Source organism: Solanum verrucosum, unplaced genomic scaffold, assembly GCF_900185275.1.
Source record: "Solanum verrucosum unplaced genomic scaffold, falcon-dt-bn FXZP01000277.1, whole genome shotgun sequence".
Classification (NCBI taxonomy): Eukaryota; Viridiplantae; Streptophyta; class Magnoliopsida; order Solanales; family Solanaceae; genus Solanum; species Solanum verrucosum.
Genome location: NW_026019945.1, coordinates 1,798,435 through 1,820,487, shown reverse-complemented (window position 1 = coordinate 1,820,487; position 22,053 = coordinate 1,798,435). Strand labels below are relative to the sequence as shown.

At 34.9% G+C, this 22,053-nt stretch overlaps 3 protein-coding genes across 3 annotated transcripts; all 3 read right to left on the bottom strand.

Annotated features, from left to right (window-relative positions):
- Window positions 1-6,909: 6,909 nt before the first annotated feature.
- On the bottom strand, window positions 6,910-7,734 carry LOC125807492 (probable protein phosphatase 2C 55). Its single transcript, XM_049487218.1, has one exon. It carries the CDS (start codon window positions 7,732-7,734, stop codon window positions 6,910-6,912), a length of 825 nt encoding a protein of 274 aa, XP_049343175.1.
- Window positions 7,735-14,511: 6,777 nt separating this feature from the next.
- On the bottom strand, window positions 14,512-16,705 carry LOC125807619 (uncharacterized). The gene is made up of 2 exons (XM_049487358.1): window positions 16,429-16,705; window positions 14,512-16,320 (listed from the first exon to the last, which is right to left on the bottom strand). Exons 1-2 carry the CDS (start codon window positions 16,703-16,705, stop codon window positions 14,642-14,644), a joined length of 1,956 nt encoding a protein of 651 aa, XP_049343315.1. The 3' UTR covers window positions 14,512-14,641.
- A 3,193-nt stretch (window positions 16,706-19,898) lies between these two features.
- Window positions 19,899-20,977, bottom strand: LOC125807732 (fatty acid desaturase 4, chloroplastic). Its single transcript, XM_049487468.1, has one exon. It carries the CDS (start codon window positions 20,919-20,921, stop codon window positions 19,923-19,925), a length of 999 nt encoding a protein of 332 aa, XP_049343425.1. The 5' UTR covers window positions 20,922-20,977; the 3' UTR covers window positions 19,899-19,922.
- Window positions 20,978-22,053: the final 1,076 nt, after the last annotated feature.

Here is a 22,053-nt window from a genome sequence, read left to right as displayed (position 1 = left end):
GACCGGCATGTCTTAAAGCCTTAAATTGATCATGATCTGATAGGTCATATTGCCCCTTCTATGTTTCCGTTGCTGATTGCACCAATGTTTGTTGTTCATCTTGTATTCCTAAGATACTTAGAACAAAACTGTGAAGAACTTGGTAAGAAACAACAAAGTTTAAATAGTATTTTCAAACTAGAAAATTAAAACTAGTAGAGAAAATAGAATCAGAAACAAATTCGAAACAAGGGAAAGGGGTCTAATATACCCCTCAATTTTGTCATTTGAAACTGATATTCCCCTTGTTATGAAAGTGGCTCATATATACCCTTACCGTTATACAAACGGCTCACATATACCCCTACCTTTACAAAATAAGCTTACATATACCCTTCAGTTAATGGAAGTGAAAAAATTAGTTTTAAATTTATATTTTTGAGTTTTAATTTTCTTAAAAATTAGTTAGGGTATATATGATTCTTCTAGCAAAGTTCAAGGTATATTTTAATCTTTTTCATACATAAATTACTTTGACTTCTTTGATTATAATTATTTGAGTTTCTTATTCTTATTTTATTTTTTTCTCTCATTCCTTAGTGTATAGAAAAAAAATTAAAACTATTTTTTTGTGGGCTATATATTATAATTTAAAACTATTTTTTTGTCTATATTGCAATTTAATTTTTGTATTTGAAGAAAAATAATTGGTCATCTATAATATTTTTTACAAGAACATTAGTGAAACATAAATAAATTTGACCATCAAAATAATAAATATAAATTAGTCATTGAAACAAAAAAAAAAAGTCAAAAAAATATGTTGAGGAGGATTAAATATACTCATATGGGATTATATATATATTTTTTAAAATAATAAAAAATTAAACTAAAATTAATTTTTTTTCATTTCCGTTAGAGGAAAAGGGTATATGTGAGCCATTTGTATATAAGCAGGGGTATATCTGAGCCACTTTCATAATGAGAGGTACATCAGCTCTAAATGACAAAGTTTATCAAACCCTTTCCCTAGAAACAATATAAAAATATTTTTCTCAAAGAAAGAAAATCGAGCCCACTGAATGCGCAGTGTCCCCTTAAGGAAATTATTCCCCTCAAGTACCCGAGGTTAATGCAATATATCCTCCCAGGATAGAACGATCTTACTCACCGATGTATCAGTACCTAAAACCATGGTGTAAGCGAACTGCTCAACGGCAATAAAGTACACTAAGAATACTAGATTTAGTAGTAGTAAAAGAAGTCCAAAAAAATTAGTTCAACTAAAATGAGAGGAAATTCCTCAATTTATAGAAAACAAAGGGTAGTGTGAAAAGGTTCTTATTGTGCCTTACCGAAAAGGTCACAAACCTTTGAAAAAGTCAGAATCTTTCGGAAAGGTCACAACCTTTCATAAAAGCCACAACTTATCATAAAAGTCACAACTTTTCATAAAAGTCGCAACTCTTCATTTTTCATTCACACCTTTTAAAACCCAACAATCTCTCGCATGAATGGGGAATGACTCCAAGACGAAAAATGAACAAGTATGTGTACTTTACAAGCAAGAATTAATTGCATATGGATAAGTAGGTTTCCCCTTGGACTTTCCGTAGTGAACATATGTCGGATATACTCGGTCATTCAGTAGATGCGATTTTGAACCATCGAGCTTTGGTGTATACCTAGACAACTATATGTCACACAATTAACCCTTTACCATTTATGATTCTTACGGTTGTGTTTGTTTCAGCCATGAACACCTCCTGGTTTCATGAGTGTATAGAGAATAGGCTTTTGACAATAATTTTCTTTGAAGCGGCTTACACTTCACACTTACATAGGTTATTTCTAACTGTGTCATCGCGTAGATACACTATTTGGTCAAGTCTGCCAAACTTAGCAAATCATTAAAAACTTTAAGATTTATTAACTCATTAACAAGCCTTAATGTTTTAACCTCATTCCTGAACATTGTCTTCATCATGAGAATGGATTGAGCTGATTGACAATGTCAAACCGTTAGTCACAACTTTGTTTTTCTCCTTGAATCTAGTTCTTGGGATCTCCGGTCTGCTAGATAGATTTACCGCCATGATGACTTGTCCTAAGTCGTAAACCAATTCCCTTAGATGATCTTTCAACTTTCTCTCTAGTTAGGCCTTTTTGTAAGTGGATCCGACACATTATCATTTGACTTTACATAGTCAATTGTGATAATTCCACTAGAGAGTAGTTGTTTTCTAACGGTATTATGTCTATCTTTTATATGATGAGACTTTCTGTTATACATCATACTTCATGCCCTACCTATTGCATCTTGACTATCAAAGTGTATGCATACTGATGTCAAAGGTTTGGACCAAAAAAGAATAACTATCAAGAAATTTTAGAGTCTTTCAACTTATTCACCGGCCTTATCTAGAGCACCTATCCCAGAGATCATTGTAGAGCTAGCGATACATGTCTTTTTGGAAGATTTCCAAGAGACTGCTCTTCCACCAAAAGTAAATACATAACCACTTGTGGATTTTACTTCATTTGATCCCAGTGATTCAATTTGCATCACTATATCCTTTCAATACTGTTGGATATTTGTTATAATGCAAGACATAGTTTTGATTATGTTTAAATACCCCAAAACTCTTTTCATTGCCATCCAATGAGTTCGATTGAGATCACTTGTGAACCGACTAAAATTATTAATAGCACATGCTATAATTGATCGCGTACACTTCATGGTATACATCATACTTCCCAATATTCTAGCACAATCCAATTGTGAGTAACTTTTGCCTTCACTCTTTTGAAATGCAAAGCTCACATTTATTGGAGTCTTGACAATATTAAAATCCAAATATTTGAACTAGTCAAATACCTTTTCAGTGCAATAAGATCGTGACAATGCTAAACATTATAGAGTTCTACGGATTCTAATACCTAAGATCGCATCAGCAACTCCAAGATCTTTCATATCAAACTTGCTTTCTAGCATACGTTTAATAGCATTTATACTGATGATCAACATGTCATCAATATACAAACAAACAATGACCGTGTGATTTTAATGTAAACACATTTATCACTTCCATCATTCTTATATCCATTTGCCAACATGGTTTGGTAAAATTTCTTATGTCATTGTTTGGGTGCTTGTTTTAGTCTATAAAGTGACGTAACAAGTTCGCACACTTTCTTTTCTTTACCAAGAACAACAAAACCATTGGGTTGTTCCATGTAAATTTCTTCCTCCAATTCTCCATTTAAGAAGTTGTTTTCACATTCATTTGAAGAATTTGGAGGTCATATACCGCAGCTAATAATATTAACATCCGAATAGATGTAATTCTAGTTACTGACGAGTATATATCGACAAGATCAAGAGCTTGTTTTTGTCTAAAGACTTTTACAAAAAGTCTTGCTTTATATTTGTCAACAATTCCATCTACTTTCATTTTCCTTCTGAAGATTCACTTTGAACCCAAAGGTTTATTTTCTGGATGAAGATCAATTAACTTCCAATATGGTTGCTCAAGATTGCATCAATCTCACTATTGACAACATCTTTCCAAAAGGATGAGTCTACAGAAGACATAAGAAATGTTACAAAATCATATTCGAAGGAAGTAGATGTCCTTTGACATTTACAACGCCTCTGAATCTCTTTATTAAGTACATTCTCTTTTTTTCCTTTCCAAGGTCTTTTAGACCCTTCACTAGACTACTCAAGTCTAATTTTACAGTCATAGGTCCTATTTTAATCCTTTTAGCAATAGAAACTTGGACTTTGGCTAGACACCCCCTTACTTTGAAATATTTCAAGTTGGATTTCCTTCCTTTCCATTTATCATATAGAATAAATTGTGTCATGAACAAACAAAATTACTTTCTTTTTGGAAAGACAACTTTTTGTTGTTCTCTTTTGCAGTAAGGATAGTTCCTCCACACAAGTTTTGTGGTAAACCTTAACTAATAAGTAATGCAACCATCATTTTCTTCAAAGTTCGTTTTTTTTTTCATTCTGCAATTCCATTAGATTTAGGTGAATAGGACAGTAGTTTGATGGATAAATTCATTTTCCAAACATATTTCTGTAAACGGAGATTTATATTTTCCATCCCTATCACTTCTTATCTTTTTCCCAACTGATTTTAAACTTCAAAATTATATTGTCTAGATATTTCTATTATTTCATCCTTACCATTCAGAAATAGACATAGTAATTTCTAATGCAATTGTCAATCAAAGTTCTGAGATACTTTTTCCCACCATAAGATGGGGTTGACTTAATATCACAAATGTCAGTGTAAGTCAACTCTAATAGATTAGAATTCCTTTCAAAATCAACTCTAATGGATTAGAATTCATTTCAACAGATTTATAAGAATGTTCAGCAAACTTAGATTCCACACAAACATGAGTTTTGTAATTGACATGCCCTAAGTGTTCATGTCACAAACAGTTTGACTCAAGCAAGTAAGAACAAATAAAAATATTGAGTTTGAAAAGCTCTCCGCGAGGTAGTTTTTTCTCACAAATATTTTGTTCCTATTTCTTACAATTTTGTGTGATACAAACATTGCTTAGAGTCATCACCTTGTCAAATGTCATTTTCGGAAGGACATTTCCATAACTTTCAATTTAATTGTTATAGAACTACCCATGAACAAAGTTTTATTAGGTCCAATAAAGGCAACATAGTCCAAATGCTTCTTTTACAAAACATGACAACTGACTATTCACCAATATTCATGTCTATACAAATAGTTATATTTAATAGACATATCTTTTCATGAAAAATCAAAACATTTTAAGTAACACTTTTTCATAAAGAACACAATTATTTTGAACAAGTATATATATAATTTGGTAGTTTCATACTAGTCACACCATATACTAGTAAAAGAGAAACTCATCAACCACAATATCAAATATACTCCAAGAATTTTGTGGGTCTAACATAATACAAAAGTATCATTGAATTTCATTTCTTTTGCTCTAAAATTAAATTAGACACCAAGTCTAATTTTATCTTTATCATAAGCAAAGAACCCCCACATTTCAAATATGATCTCAAAAATATTTTTCAAGTATTTGAAAATAGTTTTTCCACATATTTTTTTCCATACAATCAAAATGTCATCAGCAATATGAAACCTCTTTTGGAAACATTATTCTACAAAAGAATTTTAGTGCGTTAAATCCTTTTGACAATCTTTACACAATGTCAAAGTTCATTCCATAGAGGCACCTATTGCAGGCACAAAATCACAAACTTTAAGTCACTGGTCTTTCTTCTATCACAATTAGACATACCACTTAGTATTTAGAATACTAATAATAAAGATAAAAACTTTTGTTTTTCTATTTAACAATGAAGTTTGTAGAAAATCAAAAGTACAACACTGACTTATTAGGTGAAAGTTTCATATTCTTCAAACCAATTGCATAGTCCAATTTATCCAGAGTAGAAAACTACAAAAGTTTTTAGTCTACAACAATCAGGCAAAATCAAATTTCACACGGAGTACAAAACTATAAAAGCTTTTTTTTCCTCCAAACAAAATAAAACATATTCTTAGATTATCACATAGAAATGCTTTTCTTTTCAAATAGCCTTCCAACTATAACATTTTGACATACTATTTTATCAAACAAATTATGCATCTCTCATTCTGCAAACTAAAGAATTTTAAAGGCAACACTATTTGTCAAGGAAAATTCATTCCAAAACATATGGTTTGTAAATCTTTTCCAAAGATACACATGATAGGTATCAAAAGAATTAACTTTTAGAAACTAATTTTCTCCTAATAATAAGAAGGTTACATTGTGTAATCTTTAACCGGAATACCACCAATTTTTCTGGTACATTCTCAATTCGATCTTGCAAAACAAGGCATCGAATTCTGAAGAAGTGGTGCATTAATCTTCATTTTCCATTCACACCTTTTAAAACCCAACAATTGGCTTTCCTTGCTTCACAATGAGCTCAGCTTAAAAATACTGTATTTGGTGGGGAAGACAGGAAAATGCAGCTAACGTTCTGATTCGATCAAGATGTGCCACGTTGTGTTAATTATGCTCAGAAGGCTCTCAAAGTCATGAGATGTCAGCATGAGATACTTGGAGTGGTGGAAGGACCAAAACGTTGCATCAGACGATGCAGTTAAGCGTGTAACCAAGGGAAATGGTCTATAACTCATGGAAGGACACCAAGACTGTCATGAGGACACTACGAAATGTTGAATGCCTCTGTATGTTGTGAATTTGTGCAGTAATGTGATGAGGTCATAACAAATGGAACTCACACCGAATCTTCTTCAGCTTTGGAATTCCCACCGAAAGGGAGGCCTAAGTTCGCTAAAATGAGTTTGCATATTACCAATGATTCAGGGGAAGCACATACGGTACAATTACATACTATGATCGCGATACCTTCCATTAGCTGGACTAATCCAGATTTGTGTAGGGTAGGGCTCGTTAGAGGGGAAGCACTCCCTAGGACCAGGAGTTTCCTAGGTTCGATCCAATCCATCCCAGTTAACTCCTTAGTCTTTGGCTTTAGTGACCAAACAACATCCAGGACAAGGTGTCGACGATTAACTATTGTTTCATATTGATCAATAAATCTTTGTTTTTTGCCTGTTTGCTCAGTAGACTACTCTGATCTACATAGGGGCAACAAAGCATTGAACTGTTTACAATGTAACCAAATATTTTTGATGTTCTGATTCGATCAAGATGTGCCCTGTTATATACCACACACGAATAAAAAATTAAACTCAAGAAGATTATGAGCATCAATAGCAAAAAAAAAAAAGTCTAAGAAAGTTCATCCAAACTCATTTTAGCAAATTTGATCAGGCATATTTTACATCATTGATAAGCACAAATCATAAATCCTACACCTTAAACCCCTAAACAGAACTATCGGGGTAAAATATGGGCAACAATCACTGTAATGTCATCACGCTTGCCACCAGGACGATATTTGTTAGCTTTGGAGCATTCTTCAGTAAAAGGTGTATAAAGAGTTTTACTTTCTGATTTCTGCAGGGCATATTCTGCAATCTTCTGTGCTAACATCTTCGAAAATGTTTCCAGTTTGCGCAAATCCACTAGCCCGTCGTGTACTAATTTCTCCAACTCATGGTTGTGAACATTATCGAACAATCCATCTGTAGCCATCACTATCACATCCCCTATTCTTACTGTAGCTTTAATTTCTTGTGCCACACTTGGATCATCTAATTTAACACCATTCCCTAACTGAAAGGGATAATTGAATCCTTTTTGTTGAATTTCTGATTTGTAAACTATGTCCCCGTCTCTTATAACAACAAACCCACTATCACCAACGTTGACCGCGTGTATAGTATCACACGCTAAAGTCAAAATACAAGCTGTTGACGAACCTTGACATTTTGTGTTAAAATAAGCTTCTTTGAGAACTTCCACTGGGTGAATTTTGTTCCTTTGATCTTTCTGCTTCTGAATCGATAATTTAGCGTTTCTAACCAACTGTCTCGAATATTCTCCAGAATCGATTCCCTTTTTGGCCCAGCTACCAACGCCATCTGCTACACCTATGGTAAAATGTGCATCTTCCCCGAGAGGCGCTTTGTCAGATCGTGGTATGTAAAATGAGCCTGCCGCCATCTTCGTCCTGAAATTCCCATTAAGAAAACTTGAAACATTATTAGTACTCTCACCGCGAAAGCTTAGATCCTTGTCTATATCCATCTCATCCATCGCCACTTAAGAAACTAGTAAAGAAGTGACAGAGACAAATTTATATAAGCGGATTAAAAAAAATAGCAGAGTACTATCGCGCTTAGGATTTGAACTTGTTACCTAAAGCAATTATTGAATTTCCTTTTAAATTGACAAATTTATTCATATTAGGAGAATCACTAGTTCATATATATTGAAAATAAATAAATCATTTTCCATAATCGCGCAAAACGCCAAAACATCTTATGGACACTAAATAACACCTTGAGATACTAGGTAATCTCTCAGTTTCAATTTGTTTGACCAATTTGACTTGGCACAGAATTTAAGAAAATAAAGAAGACTTTTGATCTTATGGTATAAAAATAAAGATACGTCAAATTTACTAAAGTGTCCATTAATTTTGTTGTTTGAAACATGATATATGGAAAGTTGAAACTAAAAAATTGCTAAAAAAGGGGAAAGAATCACTTTTTTAAAAGAACTAAAAAGGAAGGCGGGTCAAGCAAACAGATAGCGTTTGGGTCGGAATTTCATTTGGAACATCTTACCCAACTGGTCCAAATAAACAGGTCCAAAACTCATATAAGCAAACCATCGGTTTATTACCCAACAAATGTGGGACTCTTAACACTCCTTCACGCCCAAACCCAACTGGAACGTGGATTGAAAGCACAAACGAAGATGGACCTAGCTCTCATACCAGATAATAGACAAGGTGCGGAGAGTAATTTATCTCATTACTCAAAGATACAATGATATAGATACACGAATAAAATAAGTTAACTACGTTAACTAGATATTCAAATCCCTAAAATTATGTATACCATCGTATACATAATAATAATAATAATAATAATAATAATCGTGATACTGTAAAAAAAAAATTCAGATTAGAAGGGTTCTGTGAAGTGAAAATATTCAGAAAGACTTAAAATTCATACCTATATGGATGCACAAATTTTGCTCATCGCAGGACGAGGGCTCCCCGTGGACTGCAAAGGCCAGCTAAGGCTTTTATATATCACATGAGAGTCATGTTAAAAGGGCAGTCCACTGCACTAAAGCTTCTGCTATGCAACAGGGTCCAAGGAAGGGCCTGATCACAAGGGTCAATTGTACGTAGTCTTACGTTGCATTCCTGCGAGAGGCTATTTTCAAGGCTTGAACCCGTGACCTCCTGGTCACATGGCAATAATTTTACCGGTTATTCCAAGGCTCCCCTTCTCACATGAGAGTGTCTATATTCAAAAAGTTGTGGTTGGTTTTGTAAGTTTTGGTACCAAAATTATACCATCTTATTCATCCATAGAGATACATATTTATAGTATAGAAAACTGACTAACAAGCTATCAGATCCCTTGATTTTGGCAGATTTGAGAATCAAGATCCTAACCTATTCAATAGCAAATCAGATATGATTTTATAAGATCAATTTAAATCCTATAAAATCATACATGATCACACTTTAGATATTTACAAATCAACACTCCCCCTCAAGTTGGCATGTAAATATCTGTCATGCCTAACTTGCTTATAAGAATTTCAAACTTTGGTTTAAACAAGCCTTTTGTGAAAATATCCGCAATTTGCTGATTTGTTGTGACGAAAGGCATGCACACGTCCCTTCTTCAATCTTCTCTTTTATGAAGTGCATGTCCACTTCAACATGCTTTGTTCTGTCATGTTGAACTGGATTGTGAGCAATACTTATGGCGGCTTTGTCGTCACAGTACAACTTTATTAGTAACACAAACAACTTTTTCAGTTCATCCATCATCTTCTTGAGCCAAATCATTTCACAGATCCCATGGGCCATAGATCGGTATTGAGCTTCAGCACTGCTACGAGCTACAACATTCTGCTTTTTACTCCTCCAAGTCACAAGATTACCCAGATAAAAGTACAATATCCTGATGTAGACCTCATATCAATAGTAGAACCTGCCCAATCTGCATCTGTAAAGCTTTCAATGCCTCTATCTTGACCTTTTCTGAAAACCAATCCTTTCCCTGGTGAACTTTTCAGATATCTTAGAATCCTGTAGACCACTTCTTGGTGCTCTTCTTTTGGAGAGTGCATAAATTGACTCACTAAGCTTACAGCCAAAGCTATATCAGGTCGAGTGTGATAAGTAGATCAACTTCCCCACTAGTCTCTGATATTGACTTTGGTCAACTACATATCCTTCTTTGTTTCCAAATTTAATATTCGGATCAATAGGTGTTTCAGCTGGACGACAACCACTCATGACTGTCTCATTTAGAAGATCTAGTACATACTTCATTTGTGACACCATAATGCCTTCTTTTGATCTTTCTACTTCTATGCCAAGAAAATATTTCAACTGACCTAAATCTTTGATCTCAAATTCGACGCCAACTGTGCCTTTAAATTTTTCATTCCGGGAAAGTCATCTCCTATAAGTATAATATCATCAACATACACTATCAGGATAGTTGTCTTTCCCTTAAGAGAGTGTCAAATGAACATGGTGTGATCTGCTTGCCCTTGAGTGTACCTTTGTTTTTTTACAAATTGAGTAAATCTCTCAAACTAAGCTCCTGGAGATTGTTTAAGCCCGTAGAGAGATTTTTTTAGCTTGCACACTTCAGTTCCATACCTTTCTTCAAAACCCGGAGGAGGATCCATGTAGACTTCTTCTTCGAGTTTTCCATTTAAGAATACAGTCTTCACATCCAGTTGTTGAAGGGGCCAATCAAGATTGGCAACAATGGTCAGAAGAATCCTGATTGAATTCAAGTTGACAATTGGAGCGAATGTCTCAAGATAGTCAATTCCATAGGTCTGAGTAAACCCTTTTGCTACCAAACGTGCCTTATACCTCTCCAAGGACCCATCATATTTAAATTTGATGGTAAACACCTACTTGCAACCCATTGTTTTCTTTCCACGTGGTAGTTCCACCATTTCCCAGATTTCATTTCTCTTAAGAGCATTTATCTCCTCTAGAATTACCTCTTTCCACTTGGGAACATTCAAAGCATCCTGCACATTTCTCGATATATCCACTCCAGATAATTGAGAAAGAAAAGCTATATAGGAAGGAGATAAGTTTCTATATGACACAAAATTTGACATGGGATGGTTTGTGACTTTTCTTACTCATTTACGTTTGGCAATTGGAAGATCAAGGTCTAAAATAACAAGGGGCAAATCAAAATTAGATTTTGGAGAACTACCTTGTATATCAGTAAGATCTTGACTTTTGGTTCTGCTGAGCGTCCTTAGTCTCTTTTTCTTGATTTCGGTTTCTTCTCATATAAACCTGCAATTCCTTTGTTTGATCCATGTCCTTGTCATTAATTGTATCATGAAAAGACTCTATTGTCTCAACTTCATTATTTTCACTATATAAGTTGGGATCTCTTACCTTATCAAGGTTGTTACTACCAAAAGTACTATTTCCAGTATCTATCATAAAAGGTAGATCATTTTGTTTCTCGCATGTGAGGTCGCGAGAATCCTTACTATCCATTGAATCTTCACTATGTTTCTCCCCTTGAAGATGAGTTCCAAAAAATAATTGAGATTCAAAAAAAGTGACATCCATTGTGACAATAACCTTCCTAGTATTTGGGTCATAACACTTGTATCCCTTTTGACTAGAGGCATAGCCAACATAAACACATTTTTAGCACGTGGATCAAGTTTACTCCTATTATGATCATGAACATAAACAAGTACACTACACCCAAAGACTCTGAAAGGTAGATCAGTGGTCAATCTAGAAGTAGGGAAGTATGTCTTGAACACACTAAAAGGGGGTTTTAAATCTAGAACACAGGAAGGCATCCTATTATTAAGATAAGTGGATGTAAAAAGAGCTTCTCCCCAAAGAAATTTAGGGACTCCACTTGTGAATATTAAGGCTCTAGTTACCTCCATAAGATGCCTATTTTTTCTCTCAGCTACTCCATTTTGTTGTGGTGTATTAGGACATGAACTTTGGTGTACTATTCCCTTGGAAGTGAAAAAATTGCCTAGATGATCATTAAAATACTCTCTCCCATTATCACTCCGAAATATTTGAATCTTCTCATGAAATTGTGCTTCAACCATAACATAAAAAACCTCAAATATATGTTTTACTTCACTTTTGTCTTTCAATAAGTACACCCAAGTTAGTCTAGTGTGATCATCTATGAAACTCACAAACCACATTTTTCCATTTATAGTTGCTACCTTAGAAGGTCTCCAAACATCGCCATGGATTAACTTAAAGGGTTTTGTGGCATTGTATTTTTGGGAAGAAAAATATGAACGTCTGTGTTTAGCCAATTCACAAAATTCACACTGGAACGAGGATGTACTTTTATTCATAAACAACTGAGGTAACAAGAGTTTCAAAGATAGCACGACAATTAATGTTTTGAGTCAATTTGTTGATGGACTAAAGATTATGAGACAGTTTTGGAACATGAAGGACACCAAAAAGGGTCAAAAGAGGGGTTAGTTTGACTGTCCCTTTTCCAGCAATTGCTGAGAGGGAACCATCAGCAATTTTGACTTTTTTATTTCCTGCTAAAGGAGTGTAAGTTGAAAAAAATGGGAATTTCATGTCATGTGATCACTAGCCCCTGAATCTATGATCCAAGGACTTATACCACTTGATTATGTACTCACAAAAACGGAGAGTACATTACCTACTTGGGAAAAAGAACAAGTGGGAGTAGAAAAATCAGATTTACTGGTTTGGAGTTGAGGTTGAGGTTGGAGAACTTGGAGAAATTTGTGCAACCACTCTACTTGTTCCTTAGTGAAAGGTTGCCTTTCTAGAGAAGATCATAGCCCTGGTTCTTTGCTGGTACACTGAAGAGCCTGACCATGGTTGTCTGCCATTTTTCTGTTCCAGCTAGGCGGTTTCCTATGGATATTCCAACAAGTCTCACGAGTGTGCCCATATTTTTTGCAAAAATCACACCACAGCTTCATTGTTGTCTCTTGTCAAAATTGTTAATAGAACTCTCGACTTCTATTGATGCCGTTGGCTTCTATTTTCTTGGCAGTAGTGCTGTTTTAGTTATAAGAATAACCTTGCTCTGATACCATGTAAGTTTTGGTACCAAAATTGTACAATCTTATTCATCCATAGAGATACATATTTATAGTATAGAAAACTGACTAACTAGCTATCAGATCCCTTGATTCTGGTAGATTTGAGAATCAAGGATCCTAACCTATTCAATAGATATGATTTTATAAGATCAATTTAATCTTATAAAATCATATCTGATCACACTTTAGATATTTACAAATCAACAGGTTTAGTTAGGGAAAGCTACGTATACCGAAGCTTAACAATGAAAGGAAGGGAACAGCATAAGCACCAGTTCATATTCCTTATGAAGGCGCTTTACACATGTTTTTTTTGCCATGTCCTAGCTTCAAAATATATTGAGACTAAGAGATAATGTTGCAAAGCTTCCCTTGTCCTCGTGACCACCAAATAAATACTACAACCTGTAATATGAAAGTTATGAAACATATAATAAGTAGGGCATTACATTTTCATTCTTCAGGTAGAGAAGTGCCCGAGAAAGACTATTAAGTCCACAAGAAAATAATGCTGAAACAAAAAGCAGGCAAAGCCAGCTAAGTTTGTTTGAAGTATAAATTTTTTTGAAATGTCTTTTTAAGACTCTCAAACAGTCAATAATTGCACATGTTGTTAATAACGACAGTGTCCAGGTCAAATTGTACCATCTCGATTAATAATGCACCGGGTACTGACTACCTCCAATACGCACATGTATCCAGTAACACTGTCCAATGAGGCTTAAGTGGATGGCAATCATCCGAATCAATCAATTAATCAACAGTATATATTTGTATCAAAATTAAATGAACCAAATGACACAAGAACATATATTTAAAAAAAGTCATATATTACCAAAGATCATGCAGAAATTGGAAATTGAATTGATGAAGATCGATCTAGTTCAAAGGGCTCCGAGTTGAAGAGAAAAAAAATTGAATTCTCTGGCATTTGATATTATGGTAATTGTAAATTTCACAAGAATATATCAATGAAATCTCACAAGTGGTTCCAGAGGTAGAGAGGAAGTGGAGAGGTTGTTTCCGAGAGAGCGCAGTTCAACAGCACCAAAGTACAAAAGGAACAACAAGAACAACAACAAAATAGTGGATAACGAACTTGCAAGAATTACAGTAACAAGCTCAGTCCTTAAAAGTTGGTTAGATTCTTGTTGTGTGCTTTCAAAAGAGTCTAAATGTAGGACGAGTAACCATCGGGAGTATTGGGATGGTTGGAACTTCTCTATCCTTAATAAAAGGCTTCGAGTTCAAGTCCTGAAAATGGAGAGGAGAGAGGTGAACTTCTGGATAAGTAGCCTTTTATCCCTGGCACAAATCCAGATTAGTCTAGCCTGTGGGTTAGGGATATCGGATAGCTAAACAAAAACAAAAATTTGTGGAGGAGTAGTGTGCTCCTGTTTAGTATTTCTCCTATTAAAAGAAGATGTTTGTCACTCGACTTGGTTTTTAATTCAACGGGGGAGAGAAATAAAAAAGAATCTCCGAGTTCAGAGTAACTTGATAGTGTGGGAACAAAAACATGCTAGTGATCATATCTGTAATCTTGACTTTGTATTCGCAACAGCCACAAACGCTTCATAGAGCTAAATGAGAACTATGCAAGATTGTTAATATGCAAAACAGTTAGAAACCTGGAAAGTAAACAAGTGAACTGAAACATAATTCAAGTGAATTTTTTTTACTAAAGCTGAGATAGTTACAAGAGGATCAAAATAGAAGAACGAGCTAGTAGCACTGTCTGAGTATCTCTGAGTACTAGGCAATATAGAAGAAAATATAACTTCATGAACTAAACAAAGACTTAGTAAGAGAAGTATTAGCACTATAGTTTAGCTTAATCTTGTTTTCACTTTGTCCTGAATATTGGAACCTTTCCAGCATTGATGTTTTCAAGGTTTCTAATCCTCATCTCAAGTTTCAGAATATCGTTCATTTCAAATCTACTGCTCCCTTTCTCATGGTTGTTAATGTTTCCCATCGCCATATTTCCTTCAGTTATGTTGGTACTCGTTGCTGTTACCTTCGGTGTTACCACTGAAGCTTCGCTCATTTGCAATGTTTTAGCAGGATTAGTACTCAAAAGTCCTGCATTTGGGCCGTCACTTGCAAGTTCAATACCATCAGGCAAGTTGAACTTGCGGCCACCTTTGTCATTGTTATTCTTGCTCTCTTGTGGCACCATTTCCTTAACTACATATGGCCCATCTCCATCTTCATCCGATTTCCCATTTGAAGCCTCAAATTTGGCGCTTATTGGTTTCGATTCCACTAGAGTCTCCCTTGCTTTGGCAGTCCCATCATTCGAAGGTGAAGAAGATTGACTTTGCATGTTAAGGAAGAGTTCTTGATTATTACCAGGTACAGTAATTTCTTTCTTCATGAGTTTCCTCTTGCGTAAAGATACAGAAATTGGAATATTATCGTCATCATCTGATGATGATTCTACAACTATCATTTCACATTTCTGCAAAAAACCACAACATACAATGGCATTCATCTTTTCGTGCTGAACTGCAACCTCAGGTGCAACATTTTGGTTCTTCCACCATTCCAAGTATCGTCTGCTGACATCTGACTCGATGAACCTAGAAGGTATATAGAGCTTGACATCTTTAATTGGTCTGTTATAATTAGTCCAAGCAATTTTCGGGATATGATCACTAGCATGATTCACACAACCGGGCACATCTTGATCATAACCAAATTGCATTGATACTCTATGTGGATTATACTGTTCAACACAATCCATTCCAACTAGTTCAGAAGCTCGAACAAGTCGAGCAAAAGCCATGATTTCTCTTCCCATATTTGGTCCAACCACCACATATTCATCCCTCTCCTTGTAAAATCTGCTGATATCCCAATTCTTCACAATATCAACAGCATAAGGACGCCACAGAAAACATTCAGCAGCGGAATCTATTCCACTCCTAGGATCCACATGATTTAGTTTTTTCACCTTATGCCATCTAGCTACTCTTGGCTCCCCAGAGTAAATGATACTACTAGGCTTAGGCTGCAAATTTGTAAATCTCTCCCAAGCCCATAGCTGAACAAACTGAAAAGGAGCCCGAAGGTTCGGATTCAACTCATCTTCTATACATCTAGAATCACTTGGCGCATGGTTCTTAGCTGAAGATACAATCAACTGTTTAAGCAAGCTCATATCTCTATAAATACTAGCTAAAACAGCAGGGGCAAGTGCTATTGGAATTCCTTGAGAAAGATAAATTGCAATAGGGAAAAGAGCTCTGTCCACAAACAGACAACTTCTAGCAGGAAGCACATACCTTGACAACCAAAGGGTCAAAAATGCAACATGCTCCAAATGGTCACCTCTTCCAGCAAAATGCTCCATCCAAGCATGGTAACCAACATTCGTTTTACGCGCTCTAATATATTTATGAACCTCACAAAGAGCTTTTTCAATGTCAACAGAATCTTTGGTCTTAACAGGTTTCAACACAGAGTGTCCTAAAACAGAGAAACCACCTAAAACCACCATATCTTCCAAAGTAATAGCTGCTTCTCCCCATGGTAAAATGAATGTATTAGTCTCCAAACACCATCTCTCAGCTAAAGCAAGAATCAAATCACTATGCCTATAAATCTTAAATGTTGAAGCTATAATACCTTCAAAGATTCCAGCTTTCTTCCATATCTCTTGGTGTAAAGGCTTTAACTCATTAACCCATTTAGACCATCCCTTCATATATGAAAAACCACCCCTAAACTGAACTTTTAGTGATGAACAAGAAATTTTGAGTCTTGAAGGGAGAAAAGGGAGTTTTTTGGCTGTTGGTTTAAGAAAATGAGCTACTCTAAAAATGGGTTTTACTTCTTCATCAACAGATGAAACCATAACCTCCTCTCTTTCCTCCATGATTCCAAATTCTGAAGAATCCACCATTCTTGATTTTGAAAAAAAAAAAACTGTCTATTTTACCTCTTTTTACATCAGGGTTTTCAAGAATGTAGTAGGACAAAACAATCCATTCTTGTGTATTGAATCACACTAAAAGAATGAGACAAAGTTTCTGAATTTTTTTTAGGCTGTACTATTTTTTTCAGTACTGTGTGAGAAAAACAAGCAAATATGGTGAGCTCAAAATTCTATTTGTAGGCAAAACTTAACATAGCTGCATTTGTAACTTTTAGCTGGACATGCCAAAAGTTGAAAACAAACAAGCAAAGGTACACTATAGCCTCATTTTCATAACAGAAAAGTATTTGATAAGATTTTAAAAGCCATAATACATAGACACGTCAACTTGGTCTCGACTAATAATTAAACAATTCAACTTTGAAAATATATATGTAGACATCTTAACTCGTACCCATTGTGTCTCACTGGACACCCGAGCTAAATAGGATGTATCAAGACCTATAAAGATATGTAGAATGTATCAAAATGTCATCTAATGTCGTGGTTTTAAACATGTTAGACAGAAATTTAGAACTAAAGAGTTGTCAATCGGAGAAAGAGACATACTCTTTCAAATGAACTAAAAAGAAAGTAAGATGAGAAATTATAATGAAATGAGTAATTACAAGGAAATTTGCTATAAACTCTACTTTAAAATGAGAAGATGAATTCCATCACCAAAGGAGAGAAACAATTATCATTACTTTGTGAGGAAGGTATAAAAAATGATTCATTAGACATTATTTTTTTCAAGTTACTAATAAGTAGAAAAAAGAAAAAGTGTGTTTTCTAAGAATATAAGATCAATTTAGAGTTATCGATACTTTCACTTGTTCATTTTGGACTTTACACACCTCTTAAGAAATATTAATTAATTTGAGTATTTTACTATGAAACACATATTAATTGACATTATTTTGTTCCGTTCTACTCTGTTTTCTTCTTTTGGATTTGTTGCACTTGAGTCGATAATTTTTTGGAAACAACCTCTCTAGTTGGGCCGATGTTTTGGGCCAAATGGGTCAAGAAATTTGGACCAAAATTGCAATTTATTTGGGCCTCAATTGGGTTATGTTTTGTGGCTGATGTTGGGCTTCCTTTGGGTCACAATTTGGTCAACTGTTGCGGCTACTTTTGTACCTAATTTGGGCCAGATATAGTATCATTTTATTGGGCCAACTTTGATCTTCATTTGGGCCACCATTAAGTCCAGTAGTCCATATAGGTATTGGCCATAAACGACCCTCGTTACTTGGTTCATTTAGCGTAAGTAGGTGATGCACATACTTGTCAGGTCATATCGTGGTTCGACATGCATAGCAGAAATGGAGAAATAGACACAATGAAACAAGTCTCTGATAGTCCGGTTGGATACTTGGATTAAGTGTAGCAAATTTCCTCATATCCTCCTTTGCCTCTATCTGAGAAATGTCTCATCAAGAAATTGTTATATATTGATATGAAGATATTTTCTTCCTCATATCCTCCTCCAACTCATCTTTATTGTATAAGTTAAACATTCCAATTTATAAAATGATCATTCAGACGTCTCCAAATTTTTTGCGTCATGTCAACATCGAGTATCCATAAGATGAACAAGTTGGAGTGTTTACTTATAAGTTGAAACAAAGTTGAGGTGTTTAGATACACACTCTCTGAATCAAAATGCTTACTTGTCATCTGAAGTTAAATTTGAGTATGTATTTGTGTATTATGCCTTTTTAAGATTTTGTTCATACTTCAAGTTGATTATTTAACTGATTACCATGACTGTGTTGACCAGGTTGAGGTACCTCCTTTTATTTTTACTCCTTGTTTTTTAGAGGGAGTGGGAAGGAGGAGGTGATGCTCATGACATAGGAGCACCAAATTACATATGTCATTTTATGTTTCGATTATCGCATTATTTTATTATTATTGTTACTATTATTTTATGAATGTTCTGCACTGCTCTCCTTAATTATTCGTAGTTGCATTTTTTTTCACTATCATTTTTTTTTTCATAATTATTTTGATATGTTGCATTTGAACTGAAGGTCCTTCGGAAACAACCTATCTACCTATAGGAATCGAAAACATAATTCCAGAGTCCGACAATATCTATTGTAGATTGTGTCTTATGTATACTCAGCATTCAGTAATATAGTAATCTTTTGATTCAAGTTGTGAACTATAATTTTAGCTAATCTTCTGAAAATTATACGATAAAACTGATAATTTGAATATTTGATAACCAATTAGACCAAAAAAATATGTAAAATATTTTATATCAAAGCCAGGTTTCGATCCTGGGACCTGTGGGTTATGGGCCCACCACGCTTCCGCTGCGCCACTTTGATGATTGTTGTTAATTTACTATAATAATTATATTTGTATGAAAGAAAAACATGTAAAACTTTTCGGTGATCAATTCACAATTCTATCACTTGTGGTCCTTTTTTTTAAAATACCTTTTTATTTCAATCCTTCTTGGGAGTCCCTCACAACAAGACAATTATCAACGGCGCACTCTACTACTGAGCTAATAGCTGGTCGTGCGAGCCTCCTAGTGGAGGCCGCTATGCCAAAAGCAGAGAAACCCTATATCCCTTTGTTTCCTTTTTTTCTATAACTCGAACTTACAACCTTATAGTTGAAAGTGAAGAATTAGTTGAAAGTGGAGGATGTAAACTGCTTGAGGAGCACCTTGACCACATATTTAAATCTTAAATTCGTCTCTCTTTAAAGAATCTTAAATTCCTTAAAAAAGAACTCACTTAGGAAAGTGAGTGGTATTCAAAAAGAGGAGTCGCGGGTGCTTTGAGAAGCCTTGATTTGTTATACTTATAAGACATTACAGAAACCTAATGAAGTGAAAACTTTAGCTATATTGACTCAAGAATGGTCACTCAAATCTCTTTGGTTGAAAAATTATATTATGAATATAAAAAAGAATACTACTACATAAAAAAACAAGTAGAGCATAGATGACTTATTTTTATTGATAGTTTCAATCTAAATTCCATTATTAAGTAATTTGGCTGGAGTTGAAATAGTTACATATATTACTATTATCAAGCTAGTGTCGACTACCTGAGTTTGCGACATTCAATTTGAATATCAATAACATTCCAATACTAATCGGAAAAAATAAAATTAAAGGTACATCAATCATTGTATATTAATTAACAGTTACATATAGCTTAATATACTGTAATTGAATTCAATGTGAAGCAGGAATTGATTGTATTTCAGTTTCTTCAATCCATTCTGAATTTGGTTCACTCCATGATCTAGGCCGGACTCCGAATTTAAAGAAGAAAATCATCTCCAGCAGCTCAAAAAACTTCGATTCATCCAAAATCGAGTTCCATATTCCACTAACAATGCAGTAATTGTTGTTATATGGAACGCGATGATGAGCAGCGTGTTGTTCCCTCGATACGAGTATTCCAGCGTCTTGTAATGCTAACACCATTGAAGGCAACTTACTTTTCGTGCCATGAGCCCATGAATGGAACTGTTGGCTGAACATAATGCAACCTGAACAAACCCCAACGAATGCCAGAGTAGTTGGATCTTTGCAGAAGAGATCGATTGGGAGGACAGTGAATGTCACTGCGCGTGCTAAGGAATGGAGATTGTTAGAGAATTCGCGTCGGGTGATTGTCCATGGCCATTTATGGTGACCTTGAAATGCATCGATTTGGGCTCCGAAAACAGGGGTTTTGGCGCTGCCGTAATTGTCAATTCCCCAATGGTAGATTCCGGAAGCTAAGTCCGATAGGATGTAGCCAATGAAGCCTGCTATAAGGGGCCCGGCCCACATATGTGAGTCGAGTGCCCCTGCTGCAGACCGTGCTAAGGGAATTAGCACGGTGGTGCACCCACTCGCCATCCAGGCTCGATGTGCCCACGTGGATTTTAAACTCGGGTCATTTAGTACACTTCTCGTATTATTACTAGTCTTGATTTTTGTGATGGGAGTGAGTGGGTCATGAGTTAGTGGTTCTGAGACGGATGTTCGTTTGGTGGTGATTGTGGCAATGTTGGACGAGGAAGAGGAGGAGGAAGAGATACAATAGACTCGTGCAGGTAGGAGAACTTGGCGGGAGGTGTTCTTAGCTCGATTTGTACTGGATCTTCTCTGTATCGTTCCAATTTTATCGAGGGCTCGTTGTGAGGATCTAATGGCATGGTTTTGAGGTAGAATGGAAGACATATTGAAGGAACTTTTAGGTTGGATGTGCAATCAAAATGCCAAGAAAAATACCATATAGTATTATTAGAGGTATATTATCTATATCCAATATATATTATAGTCCAATTGATTTGTGGTTCAAAATTGGGAGCTAGAAGTTTTTGGTTACTACTAATTTTATTTTATTTTTCAGAAAAGAAAAAGCTCTTTATGAAAGAAACAAATGAGAATTTTTATTATATGGTCTAAATAAGAGATGCGTGGGACTAGATAAGGCCAGCAGTATTGAGAGTTATTTTGTGTTGCACAAAATTTTGCCAATAAAAAAAGAACTATACGGAAAATACAACATAAATTCCTTTAATTTGAGTTGTTTTATATTGGTAGACCTTTCACGCACGTATTTATTATTACTTGTGGACCGCCATTAAATATCGTGGTGGAATAGCTGAAATTTCTTCGTCTTAAATTAAAGGTTAAGTTTGAGTTTTGGATATAAAATTCCTTTGTTAGGGAATGTTTCCTCCTTAGATGAGTTGTGTGGTGTGACTTTGAATTAGTTTAAACTCCAATATAAATATTGAACACTGTACGAGAAATCAAGAAAATTTTATCTGAAGAAGAGATACAACTTGTTGTCAATGCTAATTACGTACTAGATAATCTTACTACCATGTGTGATGTGATTACAAGAGCTTTGTATTGTTAATCATAAGTCTCAAAAATTAAGATTCTAAATAAAATAATATATAGAGAACGTTTCAATCTTTAATCACGCACAAGGGCGGATCTATGAAGGGGTGTGGGGGTGCCACGCCACCCCCGAACTTCGACGGAAACTCTATATATACATAGGTATATATATATATAATATTTATATAAATATAAAGCATGCTACCTAGAGAACAAAACTGGCTTGTGGTGTCATGGTAGGAGGGCAACTTTAGAAGGTTGATGTTATGGGTTCGAATCCCATTTGTATCTATTTTTTTGAGAATTTTGCTGCAGACATTTTTTAAGAAAAATAAAGGCTCCAGGCACCTTTTTTAAAGGAAAAACAGCTGGCACATTATTTTATATTTTTTATAACTTAAATTAAATTAATTACATTATTACTCCTTTGACTTTTCACTTGTTTATTTACTTGTAAAGT

Coding starts and splice junctions, on each gene's coding strand:
- LOC125807492 (XM_049487218.1), bottom strand. CDS start 7,734: ATGGATGAGATGGATATAGACAAGGATCTAAGCTTTCGCGGTGAGAGT.
- LOC125807619 (XM_049487358.1), bottom strand. CDS start 16,705: ATGGTGGATTCTTCAGAATTTGGAATCATGGAGGAAAGAGAGGAGGTT. Junction 16,321..16,428: donor GAAAGCTGGAATCTTTGAAG/GTATTATAGCTT, acceptor CATGGGGAGAAG/CAGCTATTACTTTGGAAGAT.
- LOC125807732 (XM_049487468.1), bottom strand. CDS start 20,921: ATGTCTTCCATTCTACCTCAAAACCATGCCATTAGATCCTCACAACGA.